The sequence below is a fragment of the Micropterus dolomieu genome, linkage group LG17 (assembly GCF_021292245.1).
Source record: "Micropterus dolomieu isolate WLL.071019.BEF.003 ecotype Adirondacks linkage group LG17, ASM2129224v1, whole genome shotgun sequence".
Classification (NCBI taxonomy): Eukaryota; Metazoa; Chordata; class Actinopteri; order Centrarchiformes; family Centrarchidae; genus Micropterus; species Micropterus dolomieu.
In genome coordinates this window covers 19976904-19992881 of record NC_060166.1, presented here as the reverse complement: position 1 = coordinate 19992881, position 15978 = coordinate 19976904, and the positions used below count along the sequence as shown (strand labels likewise).

General features: G+C 40.3%; 2 protein-coding genes across 2 annotated transcripts in view; both read right to left on the bottom strand.

Moving 5' to 3' along the window:
* Positions 1-8211, bottom strand: part of relt (RELT TNF receptor) — a 30478-nt gene extending 22267 nt beyond the window's left edge. The window contains exon 1 of the mRNA XM_046074885.1: positions 7992-8211. The gene's annotated coding sequence lies outside the window, so the exon portion shown is untranslated. The remainder of the gene's footprint in view (positions 1-7991) is intronic.
* A 3206-nt stretch (positions 8212-11417) lies between these two features.
* The window catches only part of LOC123985644 (rho guanine nucleotide exchange factor 17-like), a 72330-nt gene continuing 67769 nt past the window's right edge, over positions 11418-15978 (bottom strand). Inside the window, exon 25 of the mRNA XM_046073368.1 lies at positions 11418-15962. Within this exon, the coding sequence (XP_045929324.1) occupies positions 15754-15962 (209 nt within the window). The 3' untranslated portion in view covers positions 11418-15753. The remainder of the gene's footprint in view (positions 15963-15978) is intronic.

Genomic DNA, 15978 nt, shown 5'->3' with positions numbered 1-15978 from the left:
TAGGTGTAGTGACGCATCGTCAGAGAAGGACAGATCAGTTGAAGGATAACTTGCTCCTCTACAGTTTGAGAAATCCTCCGTTAGGCTCATAAAATCCTTTGAAAATCCATTAGATCATCTCAGAAATGCATTGTCACGGCAAAGACATTTTGGATAAACATCATCTTCATGGGGCAGTGACATTATCCTTTTTTTTGGTCCATAAGGCTGAGATGTATCCCTGCTTTAGCCTTGATCCAGGTTAAAACAGAGTAATGCTTATGTTGATGCATTCTGGTAGTATGAACGACAATGAATGCTCCTTAGGTGCTTCAAAAGTGGCTGATGAAATGCGGATTTCCCTCTTTATCATGAGGTAGAAAGGCCTGACAAAGGTTCCCAATGCCGATAATGGCTACCTATTAAGCTCTAGGTCAAATTGCGTAGCGTGTCCAGCCTTGGGGAACACCTCATTGTGATGCACATGAGAATTATCTTATGGCCCATGGAGTGAATTGCAATAAGAAAGAACTGAGCCGGCAAAAAAAAAACGGTTTAAGGTAATTACACTCTATTATCCATCAGACATTTCGTGGACCAAGAGATAATGTGCATGTGTATCACAACGACGTGCTCGGGACAACCATACCCTCTGTTTGGCTTAATGGAGGTGCCCATTATCTGCAAAGGAAAGGCTGATTTACGCCAACACTTTCTACGTTAGTGCTCAGACAATGTCTCATTATGGGAAGCGTCTCTGATAACTGGGCAGGTGTCTCCGCACACGTCTGTGGATGTGTTTCTCCCATTGCCTCTTTGTGTCCGTCATTCCTCCTCTCTGTGTCCTTGGGTTAACGTGGTGTCAGTCGTCATGTTTTTCCAGTGGAACTGTACACCAGCAGAAACTCAACGCACCTCTCTTGAGTGAGACATCACTAAGTTGGAACGAGAGAGGTTGAACTGACCAGAGAGAGTGGAGAGTGAGAGAGATAGTGAGAGAGTGAGAGAGTGAGTGAGTGAGTGAGAGAGTGAGAGAGAGAGAAGGTAAGAGGAAGAACAGACAAGAAAGACAGACGCAGTAAGGTGTTCACTTGTTTATGGTGTGATACCGCCAGAGTAATACCACTGCAGCAACAGGAGATCCCACAATACAGCAGGCTGACAGTATACGCAGTCCTAATGTCCTGCAGCCACCATGAAATCTTATGCATGCAAAGGAAACTCTGGTGATACAACATAATCGTTGCCTTTCCTTTTGTTTAGTAGAAACAGATGCCACACCTTATAGTGAGACATAAACTCACATATTCTTTAGGCTCAATCCTCAATAAGAAAATTGCTTCCCAACCACTATGTCCATCCTTCTATCCTCCTCTGAGGTCAGATTTCATAAGTGAGCAATATGAAAGCGTGACTTTGTTTGCCTGACTTTCACTGACCATTAATGGTGCTTTTTTAGAGGTCATTTAGTCCTGTTTTGCAAATTTTTAAGTTACCTTGAAACTTTGAAAGTGTTTAAGACCATTTTGCTTTTCATTCATCCAGATTTTAATATCTGCCTCATTAAAAGCAAGCCAACATTGCACTAGTTCTAATAAAAAGCATTCTTAATGAGGAGATAAAGGACACTTTGCTAACTAACCCTAACCTTGACAAAATGCCTCCCACAAACCAATTCTGGCTATAAATTAATTAAATATTAATTAAAATAATCTATTTGCTTGTTGTCCAAAAGAGTTTTCAAACAACGAAAGCAGAACCTGGGGCAATCTGAGTTACGAAAATGTGTGAGACCAAGTGTTTTTTCAGAGTCTGGTATTTTCCCTTACATCACCAGCATTATTAACGGTAGACGTAAATTAACTTCTTATGTTCCAACACCTTACTTATAATTCACAACAGATACACACATGCCAGCTTTTTACAAGTCACACACACACACACACTGTAATAGAACAATTTCCCTTTTTCACACACACAAACATGTGTATGCTGTGTAAAAACAACACTCCCAACATGTCATCTCTATTTGTCGAACAAATACAGAGGATTTAGTTAATTACTGTTTGAGTCAGTGGAAAAATCTACTCTTCTAGCTAGAACCTAAGTAGCTGAGCTCAGGTAGACAAAAGAGATTTTCGTCGCCTGTCTTACAGATTTGTACAACTCTCCATTTTTTAATGAAATGGTGAGTACTGAAAAGAGCTGTTTGATGTGAGGCTAATTGTAGATGTCCTGTTTGCAGGTGGGAACAAGGCTTATTGTCTCCTGCTGAAGTGATAAAGAGAAGAGTTGTCTATTTCAGCTTTGCAGAGAGGTGAACACATTGAAGAACTGTATCTTAAAGGAAAAGTTTTAGATTTTATGAAATAAGCTTAGTCGCTTTCTTGCCAAAATTTAGTTGAGCAGAAAGCCACGGGTTAGCTTAGGCTAGCATAAAGACCCAAAGCAGGAAGAAACAGGTGGTCTACATCTGTACAAAAGTGACAAAAATCCACTCACCAGCACCTCTAACACTCACTAATTACCATGTTACATCTTGTCCGTTTAAGCCATAAAAAGATCACCCTAACTGTAATCACTGTGGGATTGCCATGCAACTAGCAGAAACTCCAGAAAGCCACAGCACTCGGCAGAGAAATAGCAAAAAGTCCCACATAAACTGCAAATTGTAATTTTTACACTTAGCTTTTTATAAAGACTAAACAAATTATATAACTTTAACTAAGTTTGTGACTTTCTGACAGAGCCAGGCTAGCTGTTTCCAGTCTTTGTGCTAAACTAAGCTAACCGCCTCCTAGATCTACATTCCTATTGAACAGACAGATACGAGAGTGGTATCAATATACTAATCCATCTCTGCAAGAAAGAAAACAAGTGTATTTAGCAAATGTCAAACTATCACTTTAATGGCCTGCTGGGTCAGTGAGTCCAAATAGAGACATTCCCTCTTTGGAGATGTGAATGCCAGAGTGAGTGTAAGCTAGGAATCTTCAGCAGAGCTCCGGGAATGTTAAACATGGTAAACAACTCCATATGTGTACTCATTGGGCTGATAGTACATATGTGGATGCTGTTCCTTATAACTTTCCATGGAGGAGGGTGAAAAAAGTTTGCCCCCAACATGCAAACCCAACCACAGACACGCACGCTCACATATAGTTATGGGTCTAAATATGCTATGTTTTGAGTTATATTCAATAACTCTATAAAAGTGCGGCTACAGACGAGAGGTTCAATTTCCTTGGCTCGTTGGCTTGTTACATCGTCATTACTCAGCGGTTTTGTTTTCAAACGGGGCATGTCTGTAGCACTCCTCACATGAGGGATTGTGTTGATCCTCTCCAAAATATGACACACACACACACACACACACACACACACACACAGACACACACAGTCACTCACTTGTGCCTCGTCACAAAGAGATTGACTCTGACATGCTGGTGTGTGATTTGCTCTGGCAACTAAAAGCCAGCGATCGGTTACTGGCGAGTTGCAAATGTCTGCACCCTCTTTTGGCTATTTTTAAGAGTGTGTCATTAAACAGCACACAGTAGGGAGTGACAGGGCAGATGGAGGAGACGGAGGGGCAAAGGTTATGAACTTGGGCCAAGCAGGGTGAGATCACGACTGAACCAAGTCTCCTGAAATGTGACTGGCCAATCAAGGTGCAAATATATCCATCCAACTGCTTATCCTGCATACAGGGTCGCGGGGGGCTGGAGCCAATCCCAGCTGACATCGGGCAAAAGGCGGGGTACACCCTGGACAGGTCGCCAATCCATCGCATTAGCGGATGTATGCTACACATAGACAAACAACCGGTCACACTCACAATTTATCAATCAACCTAGGCCGCAGGTGGGAGGAAGCCGGTGCAGACACAGGGAGAACATGCAAAACTCCACACAGAAAGGCTGGGCAACCGTTTGAACCCACAACCTTCTTGCTGTGAGGCCACAGTGCTATCCACCAGACCACCGTGCCGCCCCAGTACAAATACAGTATGTCAGTATAATGTAGGAGCAGTGATGAGACTCCCATCGTTTTCTTAGGTAAAAGTAGAAATACCACTCTATAAAAATACTCCATTAGAAGTAAATTCTTTCAGAAATTCAGTAAAACTACAAACCACTTATGTAATTACAGTATCGTAAGTATTTTATTAACATATATGTTTATATTTAAAATCTTAATCTACAAATATGTTATTAATTATAGATGTCAAGTACAAAAGTAAAAGAAAATCCCTCTGAAATGTAGTGAAGTAAGGCTGCAACAACCAATCGACTACTAGTTTGATAATGGAGTCATAGTTTCAGTAATTTTTTAAGCAAAAATGTTCATTCTCTGGTTCTGGTGCTTTTCAAACAGTAAATTAAGTATCTGTAGGTTTTGAACTGTCTGTCCCATCACCACTGTGGGCTTTAAGTAATTGTGAATGGCATTTCTTGTCATTTATTAGACTAAATTGACAATTAACAGATTTATTAATAATGAAAATAACTGTTAGTTACAGCTTTACATCAAGTAAAGTACAAGAGTATAGTACTTGAGTAAATGTGCATTAGTTACTTTCCACTAATGTGTATGATTATCCTTAGTATTTAATCTATAGTTTTTGAAGTCTAATTTGGTCCCAGGCAAGGAGTAATTTATCACATAGGTGTAGTTTTTATTTTCAAGGCATTTTTTTTTCTCAACACAATTCACAGAAAAATAGCTAACAATAAATTAGACCCCATGACATGCTTGCCCTTTGTTAACTTCCGGGGCAAAACAGCTGAAACATCCAGGAAGTGACTCTTTCCCACTTCGTGACTTTCAAAAGAATGAACTCAACCGACAGAAACCCACTGCAGCATGACTGCTAGTTTGCTCTGTTTCCTGTAAAATCATGAGTGTGCAGCAGCTAAACAGATGAATACAAACAAGAGACATGGTGATGAAGAAAAACCTGCTCCCCAGAAGGAGAATGCATGGTGTATATTTTGGATACTGCTGTCCATCAAATCCTGATTTCCTATTAAAAAATAACTTGTAATTGTGCTTGAGTGTGTATGTAGCAGGGTTGCAGCATGAAAACTGGCGGTTATCATACCATTTGCAGTACAGTACTAAAAAGAAAAATGCTACCGTTTTGTCATGATGTGAAATTATAATAACTGTGTAATACCGTATACGGTGATACCGTGAAACCCTGATATTTTCTGAGCTGGTTTTAGTACTGTGAAAATCTTACATTGCTGCAAACCTAGTATGAAGTACATGTGGGTGTCAGTAGGTGAGCGTGTTTGCATGCTTGTGCCAACATCTTTCCAGGTTTTCGTGTCCAACTGTAATTATCTGCTCCTCCGCCAGTCTGCGTGTGCGAAGCGTTGAGCCAGCTTGGATCGGGATCTGCGGTTGGCGTAGTAGGAATGTCTTTGGCATGGAGTTCCCTGGCTGACATTGAAGAGGCCAAGCAGGCCGCTGTGGCATGGGGACGGAAGACCGTCTGGAGGCAGTCCCAACCACTCTGGTTGAACGGATGGACAGACAGATGACAGGATTGATGGCCTAATTAATGCCTAGCTGTGTCCTTGACTTCCACACATGCTCAAATAGAGTTGCATCTGTTTGTTAAGTTACAATGATAATCCCTACTTGTACCTTTGTTATTAGCTCCCAGCTGCAACATACACACTTTGTTCTCCCTGTCATCTTCCTCTCGCGTTCTGTCTGTACCCATCTTCCTCTCTTTTTCTCATCTCTTTCATTTCTTCTTCTTCTTCCTTTCTCATCTCTGCTTCTTCCCAAAATGATGAATGCATTCAGTGTACAGTGAATGTTGGGTGGCGTAGAGTGTAAAATGGGGATTTGGGCAGGATAAATTTATGGCTACACACACCACCTCACAGTTCAAGCAGTTAACTGTAACATCAGTTCAGCACAAAATACAATGAACAAAATGTGAATCTCATCCCAAAAAGACAAACTCTATACACACACACACACACACATATACATATTTATATATTGTATATATCTTGTTCCATTACTATTTTATGCTGCGATTATTATTGTTAATATTAAAGGAGGAAAGCATGTGTTGAGAGAGGCCCACAGATGTGTTCAATAGTATTTTTAGCAGGTTAAAAACATGTTAAATCCCTCAATCTCTTGACTGTCTCACTCTCTCTCTCACACATACAGACAAAACTCTAAAGCATTCAATAGTCAAAATATGATCTATAATTGAATTCTTGAAGAGGCTGCTACCATGATGTTGTCCTCTCACAAATCTGTGGAATCATGCAAACTGACCTAAGTAGTTATTTTCAAGTAAGACCAATATACTTTAGTGACTATAATGATAGCACAGTGCTGTTTTAGTGTTGTTTGAAGAAAATAAACTATAATCTTCAAAAACATATTTTCTGGCTGAAACCTGGTCCAGCAATTGGCTGCCATGAGCAGCTCTGCGCAGTGCAGACAAGTCAAAACAGAAGGGTTCACTTGCAGTTTTTAAGTATGCGTGTGTGCGTGTGTGTGTGTGTGTGTGTGTGTGTGTGTGTGTGTGTGAACTTGGAAACACTTTTGGATCAAACCCACCCTACACTGGCCGAACAAACAGAAGCCCTGCGATAGATAGATTTTAACACCTCTCACTGCCACCAATCCCACTGCACATATCCAGACTCATGTTCTATTCCCAACAAGAAGGGGTGAAAGTACAGGAAACAGGAAGCTTGTCTTCTCGTAAAATCGGTGACATCAAATATTTTAAATGCTTTGCGAGCACCGTACATCAAATTCTCTGTTCACCTGTGCCGTGACAAGACGGTACTAATGAATAAACTTTGTAAATCCTATAAAATCTTTCCTTAAAATGCCTGCATCGCAATAATATTAGGCCCAAGCCAGTGAAGTGGTACATGGCCCTCTTCTGGTGAAATTGTGTGAGCATGTGTGCACAGGCTGTGTGTGAGAGAAAGCCTTATTGATACAAGAATGCAGGAATTTGGTCTCGGACAATAGAAGCCCTCAGCCAAAAATGACAGTGATCTTGGCTCTTGTGTAAGTGTGTGTAAGTAGGGCACCTGCCCTCTTTGCACAGCGTCGTGGGCTCCTTACACAGCAGTTTATCCTGTCAAAACCACAGCAGTGTGGTGCAATACATTATGGTGATAAGACAACTTCAAATGAGCTAACAGAGAAAAATGTGTAAGAGCCATGTGTTAATCTTAATACTGTTACTAACAGGCTACTTGGCCATTTTTACAGTTTCTTCTTTCTGTTGGTCTCTATGCAGCATGCTTGGCCCTGTTGTGATCAGCTGGCCTTGAGGTGTCTCATCCACATCATAAAATATACACAATATGGTTATAAAGCAGAACCAGGACTTATTCGTTTCACATCATTAAAAAGACAGGAGGAGGATCATACTACCAGTGAGGTCATCACGTAGCCCACCCCTGAGAGTGCGTCAAGCATACGCTCACTCTGTCATTAGACAGCACGACACACTGTGGTTCCCAGAGTTATTATTATTATAAGCCTATTGAATTAACCGGATAACAGGTATTCGGTTGTCTATAGCAGAACGGCCAGAATAATACATTAAATTGCCAAAACCAGGGGCTTTTATACTCTATAAATGTCATTCTAAACCTTTGTCATTATACGATCATAATGGCAAAAACTTAACTTTCCACTTGGAAAGCTATAGCAGTATAAAAATAAAATAAACAGTCACAACGCAATAAAATGTAGGCTATTCCATTTGTTAAGTTATAAAGCGTTGCTGTCTTGGGCCATAAAAGCCCGCTGAAAAAACAGCAGGGACTTAATTTCGTCCAGAAGCACATAGGTTTCCACATATGATGCCCCATAGGGCCGGGAAAAAGTCACGAACGCATTACCGCTGTGCGTAAAAGTGGTCATTATGGTGGGACAGGCTTTGTGGCGAGAAAAGCCCCATGCGAGAGGCCGTTACTAAAACGTTAAAAAAAAGTTGTTGCACTTACCGGTTTGGTGAATAAATAGAGTTGAAATCAGCGTTCAGAAACGAACATCATCGCCTGTAGTGGACTGTTGTTGTTTGGTGTCAAAAAGACGTTGCAGAATGGATGAAAAACAAAAAAGCCGGCAAACGAGGTCCCCCTTCTCTCTGGATACTCTTACTCTGTGTGTGAAAAAAAGACGTTACAGCTCACAGTGCGTCACAGATGCAAACTGAAACTCCCGTCTGTCTCTGTCTGTATGTGTGTGTAATCCCACTCTGTCGGTCGGTGTCACCAGCAGGGACTGCGGCTCACCACCTGGCGGGTGAAGCTCGTAATGCATGGCTGTAGGTCTCCTTTTATGGCCCCTGTAGGCTATAAGGAGACCCACGGTGTTCAGATTAAATAAATAACTTAAAATAGATGAGTAAAAAATATACATAAAAGAAGACATTCTGAACTACTAAAAATCACATTAATAAATACAAAATATTTAAATATAACCACAGAATTTGAAATGATCTAATACAACTCACTTCATCTTCCTGCTACTTCCACTGCTGGTCATTTTTATCTCATTCAGCAGTATTTATACCACAACAGCCCCCCCCCCAAAATTACTATTATGCCCTGATGCCTCTTTTTTTAGTCTTTGTCTGTCATTCAAGAGATACAGGGCAGAGCCAGTTATGCAGTCATCGGTTCCCTTGTCCTGACAGCCAATCACCTATCTGACACAAATGTTAAACTGAACTTACCTCAGTCACTTCCACAATTTTCAAAAAAATATATTGACCATGTGGGTAACAAAGATCCATCCTCTGTACAGTAAAACTGATTTGACCTGTTTTTAGTTCATAAAATTATTAAAATAGATGTTTGCAATTATCTGTGGTGTCTGTCAATGTCCTGTTCTTAAACACCTGCCATTTAATGGCACAAATAATTGCACCTTCTACCTTGTCATAGTAGGAAAAGTACAGGTGGTACTAATAACATTAACTGTGGCTCTGTTCTGTTCAAGTGCCCCAGTAACAACAGCGAACCAGTGACATGTCAAACTGTCTTTTGTGTTTAAGGTCTATTGTTATATACTGAAACTATGTCTGCATGGGACTCCCCACTTAGATTTTCTAAATCAATTTCAATCCTGTGGAGAGTTATTTTGTCTACTGACCTACATATGTTGTCTCTAATGTGCATTCAATTGTTGAACTTTAGCTGTACAATATGTCCTCATGCTCCATACAAGGTTTGGGTCTAAGCCCCCTGTGTCTTTAAATCTAAAATAATCTGTGGAGTCTCTCCTGCTTCTGAATATAGTCACTCCAGGCCAGGGTCAAGCCCTCAGGTGTTTGGTTGCAAAGAACGCAATATGAGAAAAATATTTTATCAAGGTTACAAGAAATGAAATACAAATTACATGTATTTTTTATGTCATTTTAAAAAGTTGCCTTTGTGATGTTCTCTAAATAAATGTAGCTCAATTAAAAGTTAGATTAAAGTAGTTAAATTGAGTACTGCAGTTCCTTTACTGCAGTTAATATGAGCGAACAGTACTATGCCAGACTAAATATAAATGACATAGCTTTTCCAAATACACACACATAATATTGTAAATCTGATATCAGTGAATGAAGGAGATTTCCACTGGCCCACGTTCCTCTGCTGGGATGAACCAGTGAGTCAGTCAGTCATTCATGTCAGTCACAGATGAATCTCTGTGCTGCTGTCTGCACTGCCTCCTTCATTCACCACACAGATCATCACTGTTCAACGCATCACTTGAATACTGTGTGTGGATGTAAGTGGGCTGCATCTTGTGTGTGTGTGTTCATGAGGGGAGGGAAGGAGCCAACATTTGTATTTGCGTGTGTGTCCTGAATGACGGGCATTCATGCCGTTTTCCTCTATATACTGCAGGGCTATCATATCACAATACACTTCATTGTGGGTCAGTGGTTTAAAGTAAAAAGAATGGCGGAGTGACTCCGAAGCATGCTGGTAAAAAACCACAGTGGTGACTTTGTGTAATTGTCAATGCCGCTGTCTGTAGGAGACGAGGAGGGCATCATCATACATGAGTCAAATTTATTATTGTTTATTTATCTATTTATTTATTGTTACTGTTAGGGAGAGAGGGAGGTGTCATCGGGGTCAGAGATGAACAGGCAACAAGTTGATTCAAACTGTACATTTTTAGATGTTTCAAGAAATAAGACATTAAGAGTGTACCTAAAGTTGCATGAATGTGATCCATGTGGTGACATAAACAAACAAAAGTGCTCTGATGCTAGCAAGGCTATTTTGCTATTTACATTTATTAATTTTAGCTGACGCTTTTATCCAAAGCGACTTACAATTGCTATACATATCAGAGGACGCACGCCTCTGGAGCAACTAGGGGTTAAGTGTCTTGCTCAGGGACACATTGGCTGGGTGTGTCACAGTGGGGATTTGAAGCCGGGTCTCTCACACCAAAGTTAAGTGTCTTATCCACTGCGCCATCACCACCCTATGCTATGCTGAATCTTGCTTAAGTCAGCCACCTGTATTGTCAACAATTGGTAAAAATGAAATCCAATTTTGCTTAAGGACAGAAAAAGTTTGAGAACCACTGGTCAAGTGGAAGAAAGAAAAATGGTCTTTATTAGATGACCTGTAAAACAAAGTGAAAATTCTGGTCTTCAACAGCGGCCTTGGCTGACTTTTGCTGTACCATTTTTGGTAATGTTTTTTTCCACTTGATGTTAAGGATTGTGTAAATGACTGTGACTAAATGAAGTTGAGTTTTTGCTACCAGCGGTAACACCCATTTATATAAAGTGTTGGCAAATGTAGGGCTGCAACAAACAATTATTTCCAATATTGATTAATCGATATTGGAAATGTGTTAGTGAACAACAGCCATCATAAATTTCCCAGATCACAAGGTGGTCTTCAATTTGCTTGTTTTTTTCCCGACAAACAGTCCAAAACCTAAAAGTTGTCAGTTATCAGCAATAATTTGAAATAATGCAGCAAACTTAACATTTCAGTAGCTGGAGAAAAAAAAAGATTTTTGCTTTAAAAAAATGATAATTAAACAATTCTTTTTTTAAATTGTCGCTGATTAATTCTCTGTTCAGCGACTAATTGATTAATCGACTGAGCTCAAGGTAAAAGCGAGCGAAGTACATGCACGGGCGCACAGCTGATGGCTCATTGCAGAGGGGGTGAGCACCTCTGGAGGGCCCTTGGTTTGAAAGACCGAAATTTGCTGACTGGATACCGGGACATGTAAACCCCTCATTCAGATTCCTGATCATGTGTTCAGGCTATGTTGATTGAAAATATGATTAAGACCAGAATAAGACTCAAAACCGGGGACAATAATGTGCATGTAAACATACTTTAGTTTAAAAGAGACCCACACCTCACCAGGCGAAGAAAGAACAGGCACAAACGGGCACCAGTGAACTGATTTAATTACAAAGAGGAGCCCACAGTGACAAAACAAGAACAGCTACATACAGGAAGAAACTCTGATAGACTGTAACAATAATAACTGCAAAATGTCAACCAGAGTAAACAAAAGTCAGGTGTTTTCCTTCCTGTAGACATCCGTAACAAGGCAAACATACGTTTTGGAGCTAACATGGCTACCGGTGAAAACATCAATGCCAAAACTCTATCTTTCAGTCTGTAACAACAGAGGCCATCTTGTCTTCTTTTAGAAAGATCTATGACAGTTATAATTTAAACATTACTGACAGCGCATGCCAGAGAAGGAAGGGGGAAAATACAAACAAAAACAAACCTTACACAAATATATAAAAATATGCCATTAGATTCATATCAACAATTGAGGACCGCGGGGGCACTATTTACAGAAAAAAGGCAATATATACCAATATTTACAACAATAAAGACTTCTCTCACATACGGGCACGAGAAGGTTACTTACAAGTTACAGTGATGAAAGGATGGGTTTGATGTGATGGTGAGTGTAATTGTGTTAAGTGTAAATCTTTTCGTTTCTTTAACTGGCACACAACTTTGCTTCATTCTCTCAATGCTTCGTTCTCTCAACCCTGGTAAAATTAGCATTGAGCTTTACTTCATATTTAAGATGTGTTTGCGTCTGTGTGCATGCTTTGTGTAGTGAAGAGCGCCTACGTCAGTACACTGGGTTCAAAACCTAAAATGCAACTGCTGAAAATGTGAATATTCAGTCATATTCAGTCAATACTTATGTGACTGGTGAGGAAACGTACATTTTTAAAGCAAATCTTTTTCAGATTTTAAAGACAAACTGCTAACTTTCTGAATCGGCTGATTTGAAATGACGCTAGTGGTTTTCAGAAAATCATCAAAATAAAGAAATTGTTGCCTAATAGTTTTCAGTCCAGGGCATTTAGTAATAATGTTTCACACAGAGACCTCAGAGCTTAAAAACACACTAAAAGTTAACTGAGGGGCTGTGACACTTTTTTCCAGCCCAACTCACATTTTAGAAACACTGCTTCAAAAGAGCCGGTACCAGCAGAGTACCGGCGTGGTATACGCAAGATGTCCCTCTAAACACCCCCAGTTTCTCACGGTTCACAGAAATATACTAACTCCCTATTGGTGTACAGCCAGTATAGATATACAGCAATAATCTTTATGGGTAACTTGGTAGCTCTTGGCACTGAGAACACAAATATTAATTTTGTTGTGAATCATTCAGAACATTAAAACAAATATTTATACCTTAACATTAGAGGACATTAAAGAAATAATTGAACAACTCACTTTTTTGCTCAGAGTTATATTAATACCACTCTCTCGTGTCTGTTCGTTATATATGAGGCCAGCAGTAGGTTACCTTAGTTTAGCACAAAGACTGAAATAGCTCACTTTCAGTGAGTACAAAAAATAAAGTGTATAAAACGTTTTTGTGGGGGCTATGTGCTATAACTTAGCAAATGACAGTGATTCCTGAGCATTTTTACACTTGCATAATAAACAAGATATGACGTGTTAATTAGCGAGCTTTAGAGCATTTAGGCAGATTTAGTTTTGTAACTTTGGACATAGGCAGGCAGCCTATCCGTTTCCCCCATATCCAGTCTTTATGCTACGCTAAGCTAAGCTAACCGGCTGTGGTTTAATATTTACCGTTCAGACATGAGAGTGGTGTCAATCTTCTCACAAAACACTGTAAGAAACAGAACAAGCGTGTTTCCCAAAATGTCAAACTAGTCCTGTATTGTTTGCCAAAATTCTTGAAATTTCCTTTGCTATGTTCTTCACAGGCTACCACCAGCTAGTTGGAATTTTACCTCAATTGTGAGCAGAAAAATCACAAACAAGCTCCTTTTTATACTTTTCAACTGAATAACAGAGCACTTGTGGATGATGCACACACATACACTCACAGGCCTTGAGGCAAAGAGCTCACAAGCTAGTTAGCAGCTATCACAACAACCAGCCAATCCTCTTAACGGTTAGCCGCTCTCACAGAGGGAGAGTAGACCTAATGTGAAAGCGTTTGGGAAGTGGGACATCTGAGCTGAAGTTCCCAGATGGCTGGCAAAGTGCAATGAGGTTTTGTAGGCTTGGAGGGATCAAAAACAATCACTGCTTAACCCCAAAGCATGAGGCTAACGTGTGTGTGTGTGTGTGTGTGTGTGTGTGTGTGTGTGTGTGTGTGTGTGTGTGTGTGTGTGTGTGTGTGTGTGTGTGTGTGTGTGTGTGTGTGAAAGGACAAGTCAGAGTCACCCTTCACATCCCCAGACATCTGCTGTGGGACGAGGGAGAGCTGACTTTTCACTGTGTGTATGTCTAATGGCTTAACTTTTAGCCTTCTGAAGGCACGTGCAGGTGCTCAACATTTGTCCTTCTGACCTACTCTACATCTCGTGCACTCTCTTGTCTCACAAACACACCACCTTCATCTCCAACAATCAATACTGAAATCAGTGTTTGTGTGGGTTTGCGCATTAGGGCTGTTAATAATACATCTTAGCGCTGTATTTCCTGCCACATTACACACTGCGGAGCTGAAAAATAATTGAAATATTAAGCAAATCTTAGCATTTGGCACCCAAAAAGGCAAAAGAGTGACTGTGTTCTTGTGTTGTTTCAAGATAAGGATTGAGCTGTGTTCAGATACAACCTGAATTTTGGGATGGACATCTGGATTGATTTACAGAGCCAGTCCTTTCTGTATCGGTTTCTCTGCCTTTATAGAGCCATTAAACTTCAAAACAAGAACCCTGCATTGTGTAGCGTGCCGAACCATGAGCGGACGGTGTGGTTACACTGCTACTGTATACCTCTCTACCCAAGCCCTATTATGCCCGTTTATCTATTCCGGTAATGAAGCCGGTAAAGAAAAAGTGAAAGCTACATCTTCTATAAATTAAGTGCTGTAAAAACAAGGCGCTAAAAATCAAAACCATAAATACTGTACATAACTATCGTTAACTGCTAACACAGCCTAGCGTCATCTTTAAAGAGTTATCTATAGAAATCTGCAACAACAGCTCCTGATTTGCGCTCCACAAACTTTTTATCATTCATGGCAAAAGAAATCTTGTCACATCCCTCCTTGTCAAAACTTTAACACACACAAGGCTTTGGCATTGTGATGGAGGAATGTCGCCAATGCACTTTTTTCCCTACTCAACTCCAGTAGTGGGCATCATCTACGTTCATGTCATCTTAAACTGGCAGCAAAAAAAAATTGTATAAGAAAACCAATTACAATGTGATTATCTGTGGGAAAACACACATTTATGTTTGTTTTTTTTTTACAAATGTCTTGAGGTTCAGTAAGCATTAATGTGTGTGATTGTGTGCATGTGTTTATAGTCTTGTTAGATACCCTTGCCACATATTGCACTTAAATGATGCTCTTATTCACTTTCCCTTTACAGGAGAAAAGCTGATTTTAGCAGTCGCACATCTATAAGCAATGATTGTGGAGAAGATAGTATTATCACACCCTAGCAAAAATATCTGATCTCAGAGCTCTCATTTTTTTCCCCAGACCTGGCCAATCAGGTTGAAGGACTCCTTTAAAAGCTCACTGACATCAACTGAACCTCTCTAAGCTAAGCTTGAACTCTAGCTAGCAAATTCGGAATATCCTTCAAACGACAGCCTCTGATGGTTTGTTTTACTTAGCTTCCACTCATAGATATTCATATATTTGTACATGACATTTCCCTCTGGTTGTCAGGGGGACATTGTGTCTGCAGTTCAGGCTAAGAATAAGTGATGATGGAGTAAAAGGTTTATGTCCAAGTCCAAAAAAGAAACTGAGAAATTACATGCTTCACTTGTGTCTCAGTTCACTTACATGTCCTCTTTCAACTTCCTGTGCAATGACATTTCCTCTTCTGTCCTTTTCTTCACTTGTCTAAACATCCATCCACGTGTGAAAGTGTCCTATTTCCCTTCTCCATCTCCTGTCTCCTTCAGTAAAGACTTGAGTTAAAAGACATTTTTCTAGACAATACTCGTAAATGCCAAAAAATAAAAATAAAAACCTGAAATACACACGCACAGACCACTCAGTGAGGAACAACCACACCACCAGAAACATTAACACAAGAAAACTGGGTTTGAAGTGATCATATTCATTAAGTCCAAGAGAGAGTTGACAGGCATAATATGCACATAGATACCAGTGGACTGAGCAGAGGACCAAAACAACACCACCAAAAAGTGAGGAGTCTGAAAGGGAAAAGGACAAGAGCTTGTGCGCTGTTCTCAGCTAGAGGGAAGTTGGAGCGGGTCATTAGAACCGGTTGTCTCAGACCCTCCAAAGCAAAAGATGGTTGGTACTGTCATCCCGTCCGACTGTTTCACTGCTATTGGTCAGTCTGAAGTCCTCATAGCCATCACCGCCAGAAATCACTAGATGGTTAGTTTTTATAGGGATGTGGGCAGAGGCTCTGCGACGCGCAGAGTCACGCCTTTGCAGGTTCCCGTCAGCTGTGCTGCTGCTCTGGGACTGGTAGCCTAAAAAAAACAGGAG